This window comes from Eucyclogobius newberryi, unplaced genomic scaffold, assembly GCF_026437365.1.
Source record: "Eucyclogobius newberryi isolate DKJ021-1_F unplaced genomic scaffold, fEucNew1.0.hap1 SCAF_9, whole genome shotgun sequence".
In the NCBI taxonomy this organism is placed as follows: domain Eukaryota; kingdom Metazoa; phylum Chordata; class Actinopteri; order Gobiiformes; family Gobiidae; genus Eucyclogobius; species Eucyclogobius newberryi.
Genome location: NW_027316532.1, coordinates 8,885,047 through 8,905,984, shown reverse-complemented (window position 1 = coordinate 8,905,984; position 20,938 = coordinate 8,885,047). Strand labels below are relative to the sequence as shown.

General features: G+C 38.7%; 2 protein-coding genes across 3 annotated transcripts in view; both read left to right on the top strand.

The window, feature by feature from the left end:
• Window positions 1-8,500, top strand: part of farp2 (FERM, RhoGEF and pleckstrin domain protein 2) — a 34,404-nt gene extending 25,904 nt beyond the window's left edge. The window contains exons 17-27 of one of the 2 annotated variants that reach the window (XM_072439428.1): window positions 60-141; window positions 738-975; window positions 2,115-2,245; window positions 2,346-2,414; window positions 2,539-2,628; window positions 3,156-3,238; window positions 3,367-3,485; window positions 5,320-5,459; window positions 5,882-5,989; window positions 6,390-6,541; window positions 7,042-8,500. In XM_072439428.1, the coding sequence (XP_072295529.1) occupies window positions 60-141; window positions 738-975; window positions 2,115-2,245; window positions 2,346-2,414; window positions 2,539-2,628; window positions 3,156-3,238; window positions 3,367-3,485; window positions 5,320-5,459; window positions 5,882-5,989; window positions 6,390-6,541; window positions 7,042-7,150 (1,321 nt within the window). In that variant the 3' untranslated portion in view covers window positions 7,151-8,500. Of the gene's footprint in view, window positions 1-59; window positions 142-737; window positions 976-2,114; window positions 2,246-2,345; window positions 2,415-2,538; window positions 2,629-3,155; window positions 3,239-3,366; window positions 3,486-4,495; window positions 4,660-5,319; window positions 5,460-5,881; window positions 5,990-6,389; window positions 6,542-7,041 lie in introns of both variants that reach the window. The other variant, XM_072439427.1, reaches the window with a different exon arrangement.
• A 6,324-nt stretch (window positions 8,501-14,824) lies between these two features.
• On the top strand, window positions 14,825-20,825 carry boka (BCL2 family apoptosis regulator BOK a). Its single transcript, XM_072439089.1, has 4 exons — window positions 14,825-15,241; window positions 17,274-17,402; window positions 18,561-18,724; window positions 19,893-20,825. Exons 1-4 carry the CDS (start codon window positions 14,938-14,940, stop codon window positions 20,016-20,018), a joined length of 723 nt encoding a protein of 240 aa, XP_072295190.1. The 5' UTR covers window positions 14,825-14,937; the 3' UTR covers window positions 20,019-20,825.
• Window positions 20,826-20,938: the final 113 nt, after the last annotated feature.

The window sequence follows — 20,938 nt, the reverse complement described above, 5'->3', positions numbered from 1 at the left end:
ACGTAATGATTAAGATGAAGCTGTTTTAGAAATGAGGTTTTAAATGTGTGTGTTTTCAGGGAGGGACGGTCGAACGCCCACGTCAAAGGCGACTACCAGAGGATCGGTGACGTCATGCTCCGCAACATGTGTGCTCTGAAGGTCATTTCTACTGTGGATCTTAATAAGCAACAGATAAACAACATCATTAAGAAAGGGCAATCTCAAATATTTATTGAAGATGGCAAACAAGAACCAAAATGAATTTATTTTAATTGTATTTACATTTATTTAACCGTGGAAAGTCCCACTGAGATTAAGAATATCTTTTCTTTGTAATTATGTTTATTTAAGGAGTAAAATGATGTAAACAAAATATATACATATATATTATGTGCTATAGGGCTGCAAGATGCATCGCAAATTGAGATGACAGAATATATTCTTTTAGTATTTTTAAAAACCTGCCAACTCTGTAGATCAGACTTCTTCAAAAGTTCTGAAATGTATTTGATTCTTGTATTAGATTTGCAGTTGATATTTCAGTTATTTTTAATGTTTAAGCTTCTGGATGTGTTTTTAAAACGTGAACTTGAACAGAATCTTGCTATTAAAACATAAATTGCAAATCTAATCGCAATGCGTCAAAGTGAATGTGCATGATATTTTTTTAATTTTAGCTCACAAAAACCAAATGTGGAAAGCATGTTTGACTGGTTTTATAATGTGACTTAATAACTGTGTACTCTGAATCCTAGGAGTTCACCAGTTACCTGCAGAAACACGACGAGGTGCTGACGGAGCTGGAGAAGGCGACGAAGCGGCTGAAGAAACTTGAGACGGTTTATAAAGAGTTCGAGCTTCAGAAAGTCTGTTATTTGCCTCTGAACACGTTTCTCCTAAAGCCAATCCAACGCCTCATGCACTACAAGCTCATACTGGAAAGACTTTGCAAGCACTACTCCCCGGCTCACAAAGACTACGACGACTGCAAGGGTGAGGCTGGGCAGATGTGGAATACAGTATAGATAAAGCTTCACTATTTATTACAGTTTAAATCATACTTTATTGCCCCCCAGCACCCAGAGACTCTTCTGCAAATCTTGAGCAAGTTCATAATGTAGTTTGGAGGATTTATTGTGCTTGTTTTTAGGTTTATGAGATAGTACGAACGATCTGGGAGGAATCTACTCAACTAAATTTAATCAACTACTTCCATAAACAACATCCTATTCATAGCAAGCTGTATTTACTTAAACATGATTTGAAACTGAAGGTAGTTGCTTTTTTCTGACCCCCAAATCACAAAATTGTTTATTTAAATGAAACCGTAGCAAAATTAAAGTCAATGAAGAACGAGCAGATTGACTAAAGTGCACAGAAACCAAGCAAATGAATAACTGTCTCAGGACATCCCCTTAGACCCTCCTCAGCAAGGAAAAACTACAACAAAACCTCGAGGAGAACCACAGTGAAGGAGACATCCACACTCATGGGGGACAGGCTGTATGTGGGACAAGGATTTACACACATCCATTTGCAGAAAAAAAATAATTGGAGCTTAAGTCCACTCAAGACTGAGGGAGAGAGAGCGGCTTATCCAGGAAAGGGAGAAGGGTCATCCAGCCTGGTGTGGGAAGGGAGGACCCAAATTCACAGGTCTGAATGAAAGAACATGAGAACCCGTGTTAGGCCCAGTCATCCCTGGGGCCAAGCTCTCCAAATGTCAGTCAGAGTTATCTTATAACTTCTGCCCTGTCAGATTGTGTGGGGCTTCCTTCATCACATTATTTCTACCTTTTAATCTGTTTCTAATCATATGTGGGATTCCTTTTTTGTCATTTTAATTTGAGTTAATTAGATGCAGTAACAATCACTGCTCATTTGGACTGGAAATTACTTTTATATAAAAACAGGGCTTACTAAATTCAGCTTTAGGTCAGATTTGTTTCCTACACCTCCCACATACAAAGTAATAACACACCAAAAGTCAGTCTGGGGTCAAGAGCCGCAAAATGCCTCAATGGGAGTAAGGAACTGCTATTTTTTTATAGCTTTGTTGTTGAATGAGCAAAACACCTGACTGCAAAATAAGGAAACATTGAAAGATTTACGCTTGATTTATTTTTATACAGAGGCCTTAAAGGAAGTAGCTGAGATCGCAACTCAGCTCCAGAGCAGTTTGATCCGGCTGGAGAACTTCCAGAAGCTGACGGAGCTGCAGCGGGACTTGATCGGGATTGAAAACCTGACCGCGCCTGGACGAGTGAGTGCAGTGGCCTAAAGCTGAGGCTTGAGGGCGTTATACCAATCATGTAATACATTACTACTACCAGTACTCTTGACTTTCTGTTTTGGCTTTTTAGGAGTTCATCAGAGAAGGATGTCTGTACAAACTGACGAAGAAAGGGCTGCAACAGAGAATGTTTTTCCTGGTTAGTGACCAATCTGACACTAACTGTCTCATGTTTACTTTTAGACAAATGTGTTAAACTTTAATTTTCTCAGTAATAATCATAATCACCATATTTCTTTATATTTTTTTTCCCTAATCTTCAGTTCTCAGATATGCTCCTCTACACAAGCAAAGGCGTCACGGCAACCAACCAGTTTAAGGTTCATGGCCAGCTGCCTCTTCATGGGATGATTGTGAGTCTAAAATCCTTTCAGAATGGGTTTCTTTTTTGTTTGTATTAAGATGAGGTTTAAACCATATTGTAAGGTATTCGTACAGTATAAATCAATGTAGGCACAGGGATTTCCTAATGTTGCATGTCTCTGCTTCACTTTGGACTGCAGCTCATAGTCCTGGATGGTCCGGTAAGTTCTCAGTCAACATGGATACAAATACCCAAATACCCAACCCTTTCTCATGAGCTACAGTAGCAGTAACCAGAACATTAGCAGACCTCCATATATTTAAAGAATCCACTGCTACTGTGGTTACATGAATGAGTTCGGGACAGCTCTTAGCTTTAAAGCATAAGGGAATACTCTATACCAGTGGTTCTGTTCAGTACAACCTTTATGGCAAAGGCTTATGAAGTTAGAAACCACCCGATGCAAACACGGGCTTAGACTATCATCACTAATAATGCTTTCCCTAATGTTTTCTTTTTCTTAGACCGAGAGAAATGTAAGAATCTTTTTATTTCATTGATCATTCTCATTTGCAGGTTGAAGAAAGTGAGAATGAGTGGTCCGTCCCGCACTGCTTCACCATCTACTCTGCTCAGAGGACCATTGTTGTGGCCGCCAGGTACAAGAAAAAGTTCATTTTGTTTGTAAAAATATGTGCTAAACCTTTTTGAATCACTCAACGATTCATTACATGTCATTGTTGATGGATGTTTGTGTTATTTCTTTGTGTTTTGTATTTGTTTATAGCTCTAAAGTTGAAATGGGGAAATGGATTGAGGATCTGAACTTTGCGATCGACATGGCCAAGAAATCTCAGGAGAAATCCAGTGTGTTCATTGAGTCTCCAATCTGTGATCGCTCCAATCGTAAGTTCAACCCAAAGTTCATTCGTTTTATGATTCTATTATTGTTTTTTTCCTATCGGAAAATATAGCCATGATCTGACATATCATTATGACCTCTAGCATGTTAAAAAAGGATCTGGTATTAACTTATGGTGACGCCTTTAGTACTAGACAGAATGTGAACATGAACTGAGTTAAAGCAGCAGTGGAAACTGGTAAGTTTAAGAGTTTGAGCAACGTTCTGAAGGGTAAAACTCAGTTATTGACTGAGTCAGTGCGCGCCTTGTGGGATGTTCTTGTCTGCAGTGGTCAGTATTAAAGGTTCAAGTGTTTTTTTTATTTTCTACTAGGACAGTGCCTATTAGAGTGTCAGCAGCAGCTTCAACATAAATATGGCTAATAGCTACATTTCATCTGTTGTCCTAAAGCGAGTGAAAATATTAAACATTAAATCGGACAACTACTGACACATGACTCAACATTACAAGACATTAAACCTTTAAATTACGACACATGAGGCATTACAAAGGAAACAAGACACTATTCTAGCTATGAACAATAGTCAGAAGTTGAAAACCCAAGGGAGAAAGAAGCATAGGATCATCTATAGGTGCAAGACTCACGTGTTTAAACAATTTTCAAGACCTTTTTTGAGTCGAGTAGTTGCCACAGTTTCTGCTTTGCTCTGGCAGTGAGTTCTCACATTGTGTGTCTCTGATAGACGCCACCATAAGGCTAAAGTTAGTCCTGGGCCTTTGTACACTGTCATCTCCTCTAGTTAATGCTCTGGTGTTTAGTCACTTTGTAACTCCAATATGTTGTACTTCTTTTGATACCAGGCATAGATGGTCATTATGATGTTATATGTTACAGTAAATGTATTTTTTTTTCTGCATATAACTAAACCTGGGACAAATTCCTCATGACGTGCTGACTTCACACACTTAACAATAAATAGAATGAAATCCCATCCACGCCCTTAATGCTTGTAGTGCCCTCTTCTCTCCTTCTTTACCCCGGTCCTTTCTCAGGCTCGTCGGACGAGGTTTCCCTGGAGCAGGAGTCGGAGGATGACATGAACTCGTCCCGCACGTCTTTAGACAAACAGACACATCACCGTGCCAACACCACCATGCACGTGTGCTGGCACCGCAACACCAGCGTGTCTATGTCCGATCACAGCCAGGCCGTGGAGGTACCCCTCCTCTGCCCCGCAAACAAAACAGACTAACACACGGCAGCGAATCAGCCCCAGCTACACCTGCATGTTACAAAATCATCCTCACCCACTATGGAAGCTTCCTCTGGTGATTCTGCAGCTCTGTCCTACATCAATCAATTGTACTATTTTGGAAAAGTAAAGATTTAGTAGTTCAATTTTTATGTATTATCTGTCATATTTGTATGGACTATCAAGATACAAGCCTCTGCTAACGTTAATGTTGCAAATAGTTGTGCCAGAAAGACATAATTTAATGAAAAAATGAAAATATGTCAAATTAAAGTACAACACACATCGTCATCTGTCCATATATAGAAACTCTTTTGAAAATAAACTACTAAGAACAGTTCACTTTCCTACCATATACCAATTCATTGATGTAGCACTAGCAATGTTTCACTTCCTCCTCCTTCTTGCTGGTTTCTTTAGGTTACAGTCTTATACCTTTCTTTTTCTCTAGAGTCTTCATAACATGCACGGGACCTCAGATTCACTAACTATCCGACTCCACAGAAGGATTTCCTGGACTTTCTCTCAATCCTTTACATCACCCTTCAAATCTAACACACTAACACTCTTCTCTCTCTCTCTCTCTCTCTTTCCGCTTGTGTTTCCTTTTCTTCACTCTGTCAGTTTTTGGGTCTCCGGCCGCGTCTCCTGAACTGCCCCCTCGGTATCTTCTGGGTCAGGGCCAAAGACCCAACACCATCACTCACGTTTGCTGGTATCGAAACCAGAACCTCTCTCTCACTGATTACCTGCGCATGAACCAGGTACTAAACAGGATTAACCACTGCAGAGAGTTCCTTATATTCTTCTCTCTGCTCCTTTTCAACGTGCGATCGTGTGACTTTAGCCTGCGACATACGAGTAACTGTCAACACCAACAAAACAAACAATTCATTACAATTCCTGGCTAAAATACTGAAAACGTATGCACATATTTTATTATTATAAGTCACCCCGTTTTCATTAAAGATATATATTTGATATTACCTGAATTTGTTTGTGTTATTAACATTATTGTGAATACAGCTATTGCTATAGTTGTAATCAAAGAAACCACACTTGCCACAGCTACTTATATTACATGACCACTTACTGTATATACTAGTACTGTACATACTAGTACTGTACACATGTAACTTGACTTTAGTGTGTTTTGTATTTCATTCTTCTTCCTTGTTTCACACAGAACCAGCTCTCAGGATACTTGCTCAGAAAGTTCAAAAACAGCAATGGTTGGCAGAAACTCTGGGTTGTTTTTACCAACTTCTGTCTGTTCTTCTACAAGACCCATCAGGTGAGGCAAAAGACATATTTGCTAATGCTTGATTTCATTCACTTGCAGTCAAAGAATGGTGTAGCAGTGTTGTAACAAGGGATGTAGTTTTGCTAACGACAGAAAGACTCAAAACGTATGCAGCTCTAAGGAATATATGTGAATTAAGAAGCCAAAAAACAAACATATACTGTACAAACAACATTTAAAAAGTTACGGTTTAAATGCAAACCTGCCCACATTGTTGTTGTTATGAAGGCTAGTGTTTTAATACAGTAATCTCCAAATATTAAACAATTCCCCATTTTCTTCCACAACTACATAACAATACAATATATTTTTTTTGTCTAGTTAACGTGATATTTTGAGTAACTTCAATACAAAGTTTGTACGTAAAGTGACGTGCTGTAATCTGTTCCAGGACGATTTCCCGCTGGCCAGCCTTCCCCTGCTGGGATACACAGTGAGCACCCCCGATGAGTCCGACAGCATCCACAAAGAGTACGTCTTCAAACTGCAGTTCAAGTCCCACGTGTACTTCTTCAGAGCCGAGAGCGAGTACACGTTCGAGCGGTACGTAATTAAAGTTATAATTGAACAAAACTCGCAAACGGGGGAAAATATGAATACTAGAAGAATTTGGTGTACTGTAATATGCCTTTGTGTCTTAAAACCTTTTATAATTCAGTGGTAAATGTGTGGGGTTTTTTTAAACTGCAGGATCCTTGAATCACAGTTAAACGTTATTCAGAAATGTGTATATATCATATTTCTGATCTCAAATATCTTCTGTCACAATTGTAAAGAACAAGATATCGCTTAATTCTGCAGGTTGAATTGATGAATTAGCAGCACAGCTATTTGCGACGTGATGCTAACTGATCTGATTTATGTAACAAAATATGAACTAAAACTTATGATGGTTTAGTGACAGTGATCAACAACATGAATAATAGATTAGTTTGTTATTGTCTTTTCCTAAATGTTCCACATAAACCTCATGTGATACTACAGTCCAGTACGTCATGTTTCGTGTCCTGGGGTGTAATGGAGCATGTTGTCACCTGTTGCAGATGGATGGAGGTGATTAAGAGCGCTGCCAGTACGACGGGCCGGATGACGCTGCTCATCCCCAAAGGAGGAGGAGGAAGTCCCATGGAAATTAATGGGAACGGAATTTAAACATTTGAACTCTGAGGGCTGGGCCTTCAGCAGAAACGTTTCACTTTTAACAAGAATCAAAGCATTTCAACTGGAGACAGAGTAATGCTTCCAGTTTAAACACTTAACATTTATAAGTGTACACGGTATGTGTGTTTTCTGTTTGTTTGTTTTTTCATTGGTATATATTGTATTTCAAGTCAAATGCTGCCCAATCAGGCCGTTATAGACTGATCAACAGGGAAGGAAGTATTTTATGGGACCAATTTGAACAGGAAGGACTTCAAACTTGGATTTTATTTTTTGTCTCTCATTTCGACTGAAACTATGTGGCTTTGATCTGAACAAAGACGATGAAGTAAAGCATGTGATAGTGGTGTGTGTGAAAGAAACTTTGCATTGCGATTCAAGATGCGTGTTACTGTGCAAAAGCTGTATCATTGTTGACCATTACAGAATTCTGTTAAAGTGGAAGAACGTAGTAACACATAGACATCATAAAATTACAATAATACAATATCAAGAGACCTAATGGAGCTAAATGTATCACTAGTTATATGGTGAATATATATAGTGCCCAGACCTTCAAAAGTAAATACTACTTCACTGTGCCACTGCTTAAATCATATTTCTAAATGTTTATCTGTTTCTCCATTAAATTTTGCACAGTATTGAATGTTGACTGAACGGGAGAAGAGAGTTTACTGAACGTGTAATATACATTTTAGTAGATGTACCGGAGGTAAAATGACGAGAGCACCCTGGTTTCAGACATTACTAAAAGCTTCAAGTACAAACTATTTATCTTAGTAGTATTTATTTCAAAGGCCAGTGGAATCTGAAGGGTCTATTTACCTCTTAATGGAAAAGGGATCTTGTCTTGCTTTATAGTTTTGCAATAACAGCCCATTTGGTGCTACACATTTCTTCAATATCAATCAATGTAATCCTTTTTACTTTGCATTGTGTGGTAAACAAAAGCACGTCGAGCTAGTATTGCTGTACTTGTAATGACTTTTCCATGAAGATCATGTTTCTGAAGTGATTTTTAATGTTTTTTTGCCACTGTTTTAGAGATGCTTTCTAAAGATTTGAGCTAATACCAGTGGCGTAGTTGCAGTATGTCCAGCTATGGTACTTTTGTTTTATGAAGAAACTGGAATCGTTGTATTTGTGTGGAGAAGCCAAACCAGTAGACAATGCCTTTAAAACCCTCTGGAGCTAAATGAGGAAGTGATGATAGAGGTAAATTCTTGTGTTAGAGACTGTTGCACAGCTAACACTTTGTATTTATTGGCTGGCATATCATCAAGTATGTGTGCGTCATTTCAATGAAAGGCTAACCAATAAAACTGATCATTTGGAATATAATTTATGTCGCTTCATATTTTCTGTGATAAAATCGTGTGTAACATGGGTCAAAATATATGTAAAAATGAGATGTTTGTCATCGAAGTCTCGTGCAAGATTGTAGTAAGGCAAGGCAAGGCAAGGCAAGTTTATTTGTAGAGCACATTTCATACACAAGGCAATTCAAAGTGCTTCACAGCAGGAAAAATGCATTCAAATCACAAAGAAATTACAGAAACAGAAATACAATAAAATTAACTAAATTAAAAATTATCAATCCAACTGATTGTCTAAGCTAATAAAATCACAAACAAAAGAGAAGAGTGCAAAGAAAAAATCCTTTGTCATATGCGCAGCTAAACAAAACTGTTTTTAGCTTAGATTTGAACATTGTCAGAGTAGAAGCCTGTCTCACATCTTCAGGAAGACTGTTCCAGATTTTAGCTGCATAAAACTGAAACGCAGATTCCCCATGTTTTGTCCTGACTCTGGGCACCAGCAGGAGGCCGGTCCCTGAGGTCCTCAGAGTCCGAGATGGTTCATATGGCACTAACATATCCAAGATGTACTTTGGTGCTAGGCCATGGAGAGACTTGTACACAAGCAGAGCTGCTTTAAAGTCTATTATCTGATCCACAGGGAGCCAGTGCAGAGACCTGAGAACAGGACTAATGTGATCATACTTCCTGGTTCTAGTCAGGACCCGAGCAGCAGCGTTCTGGATGTACTGCAGCTGTTTTACAACTCGTTTGGAGAGGCCAGTGAGCAGGCCGTTACAGTAGTCTAATCTACTGGAGACAAACGCATGGATAAGTCTCTCTAAATCTGGTTTTGACACTATATTTTTGATTTTGGCAATGTTTTTTAGATGGTAAAAAGCTGCTGATGTTATTGATTTGACGTGGCTATTAAAGTTCAAGTCTGAGTCAATTATTACCCCCAGATTTCTAACTTGGTTTGTAGGTTTTAGAGCGAGACTCTGGAGGTGACCGCTAACACTTTCTCTTTGTTTCTGTGGGACAAAAACGATTATTTCAGTCTTGTCTGAGTTCAGCTGGAGAAAGTTGTTTTGCATCCACAAACTGATCTGCTGGATGCAGTGACAGAGTGAATCTACTGGTCCATAGTCACCTGCCGATAGTGAAACATAGATCTGAGTGTCGTCTGCATAATTGTGATAGGACACATTTTCACTGCGTATCAACTGACCTAATGGCAGCATGTAGAGGTTGAACAGAAGGGGACCCAGGACTGACCCTTGGGGCACTCCACAGGTCAGGGTCATGTGGTCTGAGACACAGCTACCAATTTCAACAAAGTACTTCCTGTCTTCCAGATAGGACCTTAAAACCAGTTTAGGGCAGTGCCAGTGATGCCCACCCAGTCCTCTAGTCTCTGTAAGAGGATCCCATGATCGACAGTGTCAAAAGCAGCACTCAGATCTAACAGAACTAAGACTGAGGCTTTGCCCGTGTCAGTGTTCAGGCGCATGGGGAAATTTCATTGGTGCAACGCAGGTAGATACAGAAGAACAGATCACTTATAGGAAGTCTGAAAAACACTTTCAGTAGAAGATCTCCTATAAATAAATAAAAACTCCCATAGACAAATAAATAAATACATAAATACCATTGCATGTGATCACGACAGTAATTGCACATGAATATGTGTCACGACAGCATATCTTATCTTATCTTATCTTATGTCATTTGTCACCTTGACAAGAGCAGTCTCAGTGCTGTGATGAGGTCTAAAACCTGACTGAAAAACATCAAATGAGTTGTTTATTAAGAGGAAATCTGTGAGCTGTTGGTAAACAACCTTTTCAAGGACATTGCCCCAAAATGGCAGATTAGAGATGGGCCGGTAATGACTCAGTACTGCGGCATCAAGACTGCTCTTCTTTAGGAGAGGCTTTATGACCGCAGTTTTCAAAGACATTGGGAATGTTCCAGATTGAAGCGACATGTTAACTATGTGAGTGAATGGTGCTACAAACTGTTCAGCACAGACTTTAGAAATCTGGTGGGTAACACATCGAGGCAGCATGTAGATGAACTCAGACTGGTGATGATCTCATGGACAGTTTTGTCAGTTACAGGTGCAAAATGAGTTAGCTCTAAGTGTCTTGGTGGTTTTAGGGTAATTTTTTGCATTGTGGGATTTATAGCATTTTTAATGCCCTGAACTTTGTCATTAAAGAATAATGCAAACTCATTACACTTGGATGTGGAAATGAGTTCTAATGGCAGCTGAGCTGGAGGGTTTGTTAATCTGTTTACTGTGGCAAACGGGACACGCGAGTTGTTACTGCAGCTTCCAATTATTTTAGAAAAATATCTTTCCCTAGTTCTACATGTGATAAAATGTGAATATATGATTATATTTCTGTGATGTATTTTATCTGCATAATAGTGATATTTTATCTGCATCATTAGTCTAAGAGAAGAACAGGTGTTTGACAAACTGCATTTGTTTGTGAAGGTATCATAAAGATGGGCCAAAGAATGTTGCCCCGGGGGGGGGGGAGTTGCACCCCCCCTTGCAGGCTTTATCTCTACGGAAAAATACCAAGTGCCTTGATGTGAGGCTGACCAATGAGAAATGTGACCCGCCTATTCCAGAATATCTAATAAAACCAACCAGCATGGGAAAAAACAGGGTGAGACGCAGGAGGATCACGCAGGCTGCTTACCACAGCTTGCGTGATCAGTCCCCGCGTTTTCTCCCATGCATGCCACACAAATGTCTGATATTTCTGTGTCGTTTCATATTCTAAGTTGAATGGTGTTCTCTATGTGTTAAGGAATAGCATCGGTGTATGTCTGATTCCATGACACTACATAAGATTAGGTTGTACATGTTCAGCTTCTCTTTGTAAATCTCTTTTTGAACCTGGAGCTTTGACTTGCGCCATTTCCATTCGGCCCTGCGGCACTCCCTTTTCTGTGCCCTGACCGAATCATCGTTTCTCCACGGCGCCTTCTGCTTATTTTTAACTATTTTAGCCTTTATAGGGGCGATGGTGTCCAGAACATTCAAAACACTAGATGTAACAGAGTTCAACAAATCATTTACATTAGAACATGAGACATTTTCAAAGTTTATCATTTCCATAAACAGTGCACCTGTGCCATCATTTATGTGTCTCCTCTGAGCAACTGCAGGACCAACCGGTGGTTTGGGAGAAACAGAGAGGTCAAAGAAGACACAGAAATGATCAGACAGAGCAACATCGATCACATTAACATTTGGAATATTTACCCCCTTTGTAATTATGAGATCTAGAGTGTGTCCTTTGCTGTGGGTGGGGCCTCTCACATGCTGAGTAAGACTGAAGGTTTCAAGGACAGCATCAAGCTCTTTAGCGTTTCTGTCACAAATATTATCAACATGCACATTGAAATCACCTGTAATGACCAAACCATCAAAGTCTGTGCATACGACTGAAAGCATCTCAGTAAAATAGTAGTAATAGACATAACAACACTATTATATACTTTGAGTATTACAAAGACTCAAAGTATAACACACGTAAATTCCTATTGTTGTAAACCTGATTTTTTATTTAAAACTGCTTCATAATAAAAATGGGACGAAAATTGTTGCCTGAACAATTTTGGCTGCGATGCACTTCTGTAAAAAAAAAAAAGAGAATTAACAGTATTGATGCAACAATTGTGACGGTTTTACAGAAAGTTTTCATCTCTTTCAAATGCAGACGATAATCAAATTAACACAGATGCCATTTGAGGTAAAGTACTGCGCGTGTTTATGCTTTGATTGCAGGACATGCCAGAACTATTCGTGCTGCTACTGTATGCAAACAATGCGCATTAGTACAGAGTGTTTGGTTCAAATGAGCCTTGATTTTCCTGCCAGCCTGTCGTCAGCAAAAAGGCTGCAGATCTGTCGACTTGTCATAATAAGCCACGGGGCATTCCTCAGACATGTTCAAACGGAGTAAACACAGGGCGTGGTGGCTTCCCCCGAAATGCCAATGCAAAGGTGTTTTTTTCTGCAGAACGTTTACAGGAGGGTGTGGAGAAGGTGTGGAGTGTTTTATAGAATCTCATATCAACTGTGTCAACAACATTGGCAGGTCGCACAGTGCAGTGAAAGACCAATGTTTGACCTGGAAAATGATACCTTTTGATTGGGAACTTGAGTATGAAGTATTAGGTTTGTGTTTACTAATACTAAATAGTATGATTTATAATACCACAGAAGTAATGAGATACCTGCTCTCATGTGAACAGAACTGTGACTGCTGAATGATGTGATACAACTAATTTGTTAATCACATTTTTAACCTTTTTAAGTGAAAACAATTAGTGGCAGGAGGGAAGAGATTTAATGATGAAACTCAAATTAAAACCGAATATGTGGGCCTATAGTAAGTGTTTTCTTTTAATACTATTCTCTTAATAAATAACACTCACTGAAAGTAAATATTGATTTAAGGGTTTTAAAAGTATTTTATTTCTGCTTTCGAATTCTACTACAACCTACAACAATACTAGGCTGGATACAATACGAGTGACCACTGAAAGGTGATTGTACTACCCTCTACTGATTTAAAGAAGAAGAAGATTAAAACAAAGTAACCTGAAATATGCCGGGTTTTTTATGTTCTCGGAGGCTCTGTTTTCTTTTCAAACGGTTTTGCTAAATACACTCCACATGATCTGCGTCTTATCAAATCTGTCTCTAAAGGATTACCCTTGACTAATTACAAACTCTGGGATTAATATTATCATAAGAGGAACATGCACTGACTGACCTTCCTCATTCCCAGTAGACTACAGAACAATACTACGTGTCCTAGCAATATAAAAACTTAAATTTGGCATTTTAACTGTAGCATCATGATCCCTTGATAATAGTGGCTATAGTGCAAGTTATTAAGTATTGTTTTACAGCCGCACTTGAATCAACAATTGAAGGATTCCCTGGAGAATAAATCAGACACTTTTTTGGTTTTTATCTTAATAGGCCTAGTGTTTGTATTAATTTTAGGAATTTCCTTACTTGTTTTCAAAAGGAAATTGGAAATATACCAGTGGTGGAATGTAACAAAGTACAAAAGTAAGCACTGTGACATATTTAGGAAGGCCTATCTGTACTTCATGTTAACAGTACACACTTGACTGCATTTGAGCAGACATCTATACTTTTTACTGCAATACATTTTTCAACTGGAGGGAAAAGTAGAAGTAGGTTTTCTGTTTTACGATTTGAGGGGTTATTTTTAACACATTTTGCATACAGTTTTTGAGTTCAAGCTCCAATTATGAGCAAACTAAAATACTTAATAATGAATCATCCATGTGACTTGCTACCGTTGACAACGACATCTGTGTGAAACCCTTTTCTTTTTATTCTTTTTTATACTTCAACACTTTTAAAGCCGATTTATGCAGGCTACTTTCACTTTTACCTGAATCATTGTTAGGCTCCTATACAAAATGTTCCACCACTGATGTTTAGTAGTATTCAAACAGACCCCAAATACAGTATCAGGCCACCCCACAAGATAAATGAAACCACACAAAGTCACACTTCTGCAGAGAGTTGACCTTAAATCGTCACAGCAGACACGCCCTATGATTAACATTCAGTAATACTTAGAGTGTGTGTGTGTGTGTGTGTCTGTGTCTGTGTGTCTGTGTGTCTGTGTGTCTGTGTGTCTGTGTGTCTGTGTGTCTGTGTGTCTGTGTGTCTGTGTCTGTGTCTGTGTGTCTGTGTGTCTGTGTCTGTGTCTGTGTCTGTGTGTGTGTGTGTCTGTGTGTGTGTCTGTGTCTGTGTCTGTGTCTGTGTGTCTGTGTCTGTGTCTGTGTCTGTGTCTGTGTCTGTGTCTGTGTCTGTGTCTGTGTGTCTGTGTCTGTGTCTGTGTGTCTGTGTCTGTGTCTGTCTGTGTCTGTGTCTGTGTGTCTGTGTCTGTCTGTGTCTGTGTCTGTGTCTGTGTGTGTGTCTGTGTCTGTGTCTGTCTGTGTCTGTGTCTGTGTCTGTGTGTGTGTCTGTGTCTGTGTCTGTGTCTGTGTGTCTGTGTCTGTGTGTCTGTGTCTGTGTCTGTGTGTCTGTGTCTGTGTCTGTGTGTCTGTGTCTGTGTGTCTGTGTCTGTGTGTCTGTGTCTGTGTGTCTGTGTCTGTGTCTGTGTGTCTGTGTCTGTGTGTCTGTGTCTGTGTCTGTGTGTGTGTCTGTGTGTGTCTGTGTGTGTGCTCACTGGAGAGGCGGGTCTATAGTGGCTTATCTCCGCCTTTGGACTTTTGCAGACAGTGGTTGAACTCCAGTTGAAGTGCCCTTAGAAGGAAAGCTTGTCAGTTCTGGATGGATGCCTAGCGCTGCGTGCCATCCTCCTGCGCACGGGGAACAACAGCCGCCGCAGCCACGCAATGAGCGCGGATTTGACCCAGAAATAATCACATGCAATCACCAGATTTACAGCCCGATCGTCCATGACAAACGCCCAGAGAGGAGACCTTGAGAACGCCAGAGAGGGAGCGGACGGCGCGCGCGGGCGGCACCGGACGATCCGCGGCGGCGCCATGGAGATGTTGAGACGCTCCTCGGTGTTCGCGGCCGAAGTGTTCGACCGATCGCCCACGGACAAGGAGCTCGTGTCCCAGGCCAAAGCGCTGTGCCGGGACTACATCCACTCCAGGCTGAACCAGGCCGGGATAGGCTGGTCCAAACCCGAGCACGGGCTGGTGGCGTCAGGTGGTTCACTGGGGGAGATCTCCTCTGTGCTCATATGGTTGGGTGAGTTTGATCACGCTTTATGGACACGTGTATTTACTGTCAGTACTTAATAATAATGCAGGACACACATGGATGAGCTGCAAAGGAATAAGACTTATCCAACTTTTAGCCTACTTTAATTGTGTAGGTTCTGAACAACATACAACTACCCATAATACAGCCTATACATGCTAAATAAAATGAAAACCAACCCACACCATGATTCATTATTGATTTATTTATATCAAGACTATAGTATCCTTTTTGAAAAAACATAATTAACTGATAAATTGTTGTTATTTGACACAAATTATGATGTTGTGTGGAATAATATGCAAAGATCTGTTGAACATTAAAAGTAGGCATGCATAATTATGATCTAAATGACAAATTAGCACACGGATTAGAGCAGCACTTTATATTTTTTATTAATTGATTAATTCTGAAATATTGATATTAGATTTGCAATAGCCTAAGTTTAAAAAGTAGGATTCTGTTCAAAATGCGCATTGGAAACTACTGCAGGAGCATAAACATTTTAACATTTGAGAGAACAGATAAACCAATACAAGAATCCCATATGTTATGAACATGTTTGTAGAGGTCTAAACTACACATACAAAAACAACAAAAAAGTAAAAACACAGGATATTTTCATTCTTTGCAGAGGATATTCTACTATCTAAAACTGTAGCCTTTGCAGTTTGATGTTTGAAGTGTCCAAACTCAAATAGCAAATTCAATTTAATTTGGCCTATGAATGTAACTCAACCCCATTCTGGAGCAAATATTATATGAAAACCTCAAGAGTAAGAATTTCTACTGACCCATTTTCACTGGTAAAGCAGGGGCCGATCCTGCAAAAAAAGATAATATTCAACTTAAGTCAAACAGTGAACTTATGCAATGTCGACATATATACTTTTATAGAGTTTTGAAACCTCAGCTTCAAGATGGTCCTAGGTCCTTGCAATTCAAATTATTTCCTTTTGTATTTTTTTTTTTTATTATGCACTTTTGTAGCTAAAAGGCATTCCAGATGTGTATTTTGTTGAGTTGTTAAAAGTAGGATACTAAATGGTTATACTCATATAACGCTTTTAAATTGTTACGCATGGGTTAGAACATTGTATGACAGTGGAAATGTAAATATAGTGCCCACATGACCACTCTTTATTGTTGGGTATCTAGGTTACTGGAGGATTCCCATAGATCTTGGGTCAGCTTTTGTAACTATGACATCATCTTAGCCTGTTTGCCCTCAATCTATTTTTAACACATGGTCCCTGCTGCTGCAAGACATAAACATCAGACCCAAGCTATTTTATACTTTGAAATAATAACATAGCTCTAAGAAAGTAAAAGGCAATTGTCAATAAGCCAGGTAAAGGTGCACATAATAATGCGTCAGATGAACTTGAGAGGCAAAATGTCTTGACGCTTAAAACTTTTGTACATTTCACGGTATTTTTTTTGCTATAATAATGTAATAATAATGAACATTTTTGCAGAGGTGGCAAAAAAGCTTTTATAACTAACAATAATTTCTATGTAATTTTCCACACAGGTAAATTACTTTTCAGTCAAATCAGGTTTTATTTTGCCCTCAGTTTTAATGTAGATAGTGAAGAACCACTGGGACAGTGCATAGATTTATCTTTTTGTAAACTAAAGCTGATATATTCTACAGGCTCATCTATCATGCATTACAGTTGTTTTTATTTCTGAAAAATACATCAAAAACATGTTTTCTTACAGTGTATGGGGTCACCAATCCACAGAGTTGACCTGTAACTTATCCACCTTCTTGTATCCTCCCAATATAAGTATTGAGCAGTTTGTACCGCTTTTACACACCTTTATATCTTTTTTTTTGTTAATATTCTCTTTTAAAATGTCCTCATTGCTAGAGTCTTTATATGATTGAGTTGCAATCAAATCAAATTTAAAAGTTGAATTGCAATAGCCGTATATCTAAGCAAAAAAATAAAAATGTCATCTAGTATCTGATGTGAGCTTGCTTTTTACTTGTTCTTTTTCCTTTTTTGGTCAGGTGACGAGCTGGAGTACCTTCGTCCAAATGTTTACCGAAACGTGGCTCGACAGCTCAACATCACGGTGGCCTCGGAGAGCGTGGTTTCAGACGCCTTCTTGGCTGTAGCTGCTGATATTTTCTCCACAGGTAAAGTCACACTGCATTAAAGGAAAAAAGGAACCTCTTGAAAAATAATAGCCTGTAAAACTGATCCTGTTCCCCTTTGTCATTGTTTGTAACGTTTTATTTGTTTAAACATGGGCTGGTTAACTTCTATAAAAAGTTTGAATGCACTTCTTCAGAGAATGGAGTGGACTTATCTTTCAGGAAAGGCGCAGCAAGGAAAAGTCCATATAAGGTTAAAGTTATACCATGAAGAATGATTGTAGCAGCAACGGTCACACCCTGGACTTAAGTTGGCCTCTACAAAGTGGAATCATTCAATATTATAGCACACATGATAAACAATAGTTACATACTTAACAAAAGAGGTCAATAATGGGTCAGTGCCACATTTAATCAGATCATTGTTTGTGTATAGTGTATTTACCATTGCAAGACATATGCATCTCTAGCATTAAAAGACTGATAGTCACAGTGACAGTTAAGGCTTATTGTTATAAATTCTGGTTTGTCTTGTCAGTTACATATAACTATCCTTTGTTGTGTAAAAATATGTCATAGGTTCTTACTAAATTGCTGCATCAAAGTGAGCATTGTTGTAATAGTGACTATATGTGTGAAAAGGAAGTCCTGAACATAAACAGATTAGATTACATCCCCAAATGAGTAGACTTGCTTTGTCATATTGTGAAGACTTTTCTCCTTTTCAGTTACAGCTATTATTGGCATAACTTGTGGTACCGGTGTCATCTTTTGCATAGAACTTTAATTAAATGCAAGACTCTTATCTTTCTCTGATTGTTTTAACATTCAAATATCCAATATTGGTCACAAAGAACAATACAATTTCAAAACAATATCTTTCTTTTCAAGACTATTACTAAGCAGCCCTAGTGTGAATCAAGTATGAAACACCAATTGATTTTTAATTTGAACAAGGGAGAAGAAATATTCTAACTCAGTCAAAGAATGTACAAATGAGTGTGCAAGTAGGCAAGCAGCAAACTGTTTAAAATAGAAACTCATCCATAACTCTATGTCAGTTTTGGATTTAAGTGTCTCAAGCAAAAATGCAGCATGTGTGCAGACTTCTACTCCCAAGTCCTGTTATGGGAAAAACACGTTGTTTCTAATGTTAATCTAAAAAATGTCTTGATTCAGTTTTTGTACTTGTCCCTCCAGGAGTGACTTGGGGGAAGGTGGTTTCTCTGTACGCTGTGGCCGGAGGATTAGCTGTGGACTGTGTGAAACACGGACACCCAGCGATGGTCCACACTATAGTGGATTGTATGGGGGAGTTTGTCCGCAAGAGTTTGGCCTCATGGCTGAAGAAAAGAGGAGGCTGGGTAAGACACTTAATCCTTGTTATAGGCCGGGACCCACAAATCACAGACATGCCACTAGAAACCAGACTAGAAACAACAAATATATTCTAATTAAGTAACAGGATGATTAATCTGCTACTTATACCAAGTAAGCATGTTTTTCCGATGTCAACTCCTTTCTCCGTTTCTCTGTCTTCTTTTAGCTGCCCAACTAAACAAGACAGTAAAAGATACTTTCTCCTTAAGTAACACTGAGCTAACACTGTAGAAATTTAGTTATATCGCAATTTTTTACAATGGCAATTATGATTACAAGCAATACTAGTGTAAAGTAAGCAAACTATGTATAATAAAACTTGTGACAGATTGTAACAGGAATGTAATAAAAACAGCCCAAGGCAGTCAAGAAAAAATAGATTTTGTAACATTTATTGTAGAGGTTAGTTAGAGGTTATCCATCTATCCATATGTAGGTCAGCATTAAACAGTGTTTAGATAGAAGAGACTTTCAGATACATATCTTCATAACATCTCCAATATTGTGTAAAACAATGAAAAAAGTCTGGACATGTGCCGAGTAAATGACTGTGTAGTGGTGCATTCAGAGGCCGTGCACCCAAGTCATTTCTGTTTGAGGAGAACTGGAGTGTGACAAAGGGAGGCCAAAGCAGTGTATAATTGACCTCATAAGCACAAATAAAAGGATTGTTTATTGCTGTCTCACAGCCATAACTCTGGCCCAAAATTTATGTTTCTCCTGTCATTCTGCACTCAAGGAAACATAAATTATAACTGTAGGCCTGTGGACCATGAGAGGGAAGTGATTAGTGTCAAAGATGACATTAAACTGTGTGCTCTGTGCTATTTTATGGACTCTGAACGCTCCTAGGTCTTAAAGTGACACTGCTCTATTATTCTTACATTTAGGAAAAGAACAAGATGTTAAATAATAATTTGAAGTCAATGGTCTTTATGACCACCACTAATCACAAACTTACACACATCATTCATATATGGTGGGTCAAATGTCTTGCCCCACAGCTGTGTGCACTCCAGCAAAAACACAGTGCTATTGGTTGATGGGAATAACAATTGCCATCCTTTAGTGAGACACGAGAGCACATATGAAAATGATTACGGGTTATACACTTTAGGTTGACCTGTGTTTTATATATTTTTGTATATCCAGGTGGATGTTACCAAATGTGTGGTGAATACAGACCCCAGTTTCCGCTCTCATTGGCTCGTTGCTGCTGCCTGTACCTGTGGACACTACCTGAAGGCCATCGTTTTGTACCTGCTCCGAGACAAGTGAAAAAGTGAAAACCACCTTCATGTTGTATCATCTTGGAGGACAGACCAGTGCACTACCGCTCACAGCTTTGGGATATGTTTACACTTCACTGCACTGGACCACAGTTTCTTCACAGACTCTCTTTATGTGTTTAGTTTTGCCTTAATACAGTATATGTTGCACGGACACACAGTGAAGCATTTAATGTGCATGTTTTATATGTTGGTTGACACACGTTTTATTAAATGATAAACTTCACATCTTCACCTGCAGTATTAGATTGTGCTGCCTCTTGTGGTAGCGACTTGGAATGCTTTTAATAGAACAGAAAAAGTAGGGCTACTTTTTATCAGGATCTATGTTAAAATCCCATTGATTATAAGTATTCCGATTCACCACAGCTGTCAAAAAGTGTACGGTGCAATATTGGGAAAAGAGAATGTGTTATTTGAAGTAAGATAATTATCTAACTATAAAATCTGTTCGATTTTTACGTGAATACATTGAGCCGTATTAGAAAATGTTATAATACAAAATTCATTATTTTGTTATGTAATGATATTGGATTTTAAATTTTGTTTGAATTTGAATAAGGTTGGGAGACCCTGACAATTCCTAATGTCATCTATTACTGTAGTACATTTATCACGATTTGTGCGTCTTTTAAAGCTCTGTTGTAATAGCTGTGATGCATTGTCTTCTCTGTTTTGAGCACTTTGATGACATTTCTTTCATCTTTATTCTATGAATAACTACCTTAAGCACTAGGAGTCCTAGTAAAATGAGCAAATGTCTGTCAATTCTTAAAATAAATGTTCTTAAAATATTTACCCAAGTGTGGATCAGTTCAAATACTTTATGAACTAGTCAAATGAAATATTAAGGTAAGCATTTGAGAACAATGTGCAATATTATTAAAAGATTATGTCTGATTAATCTGC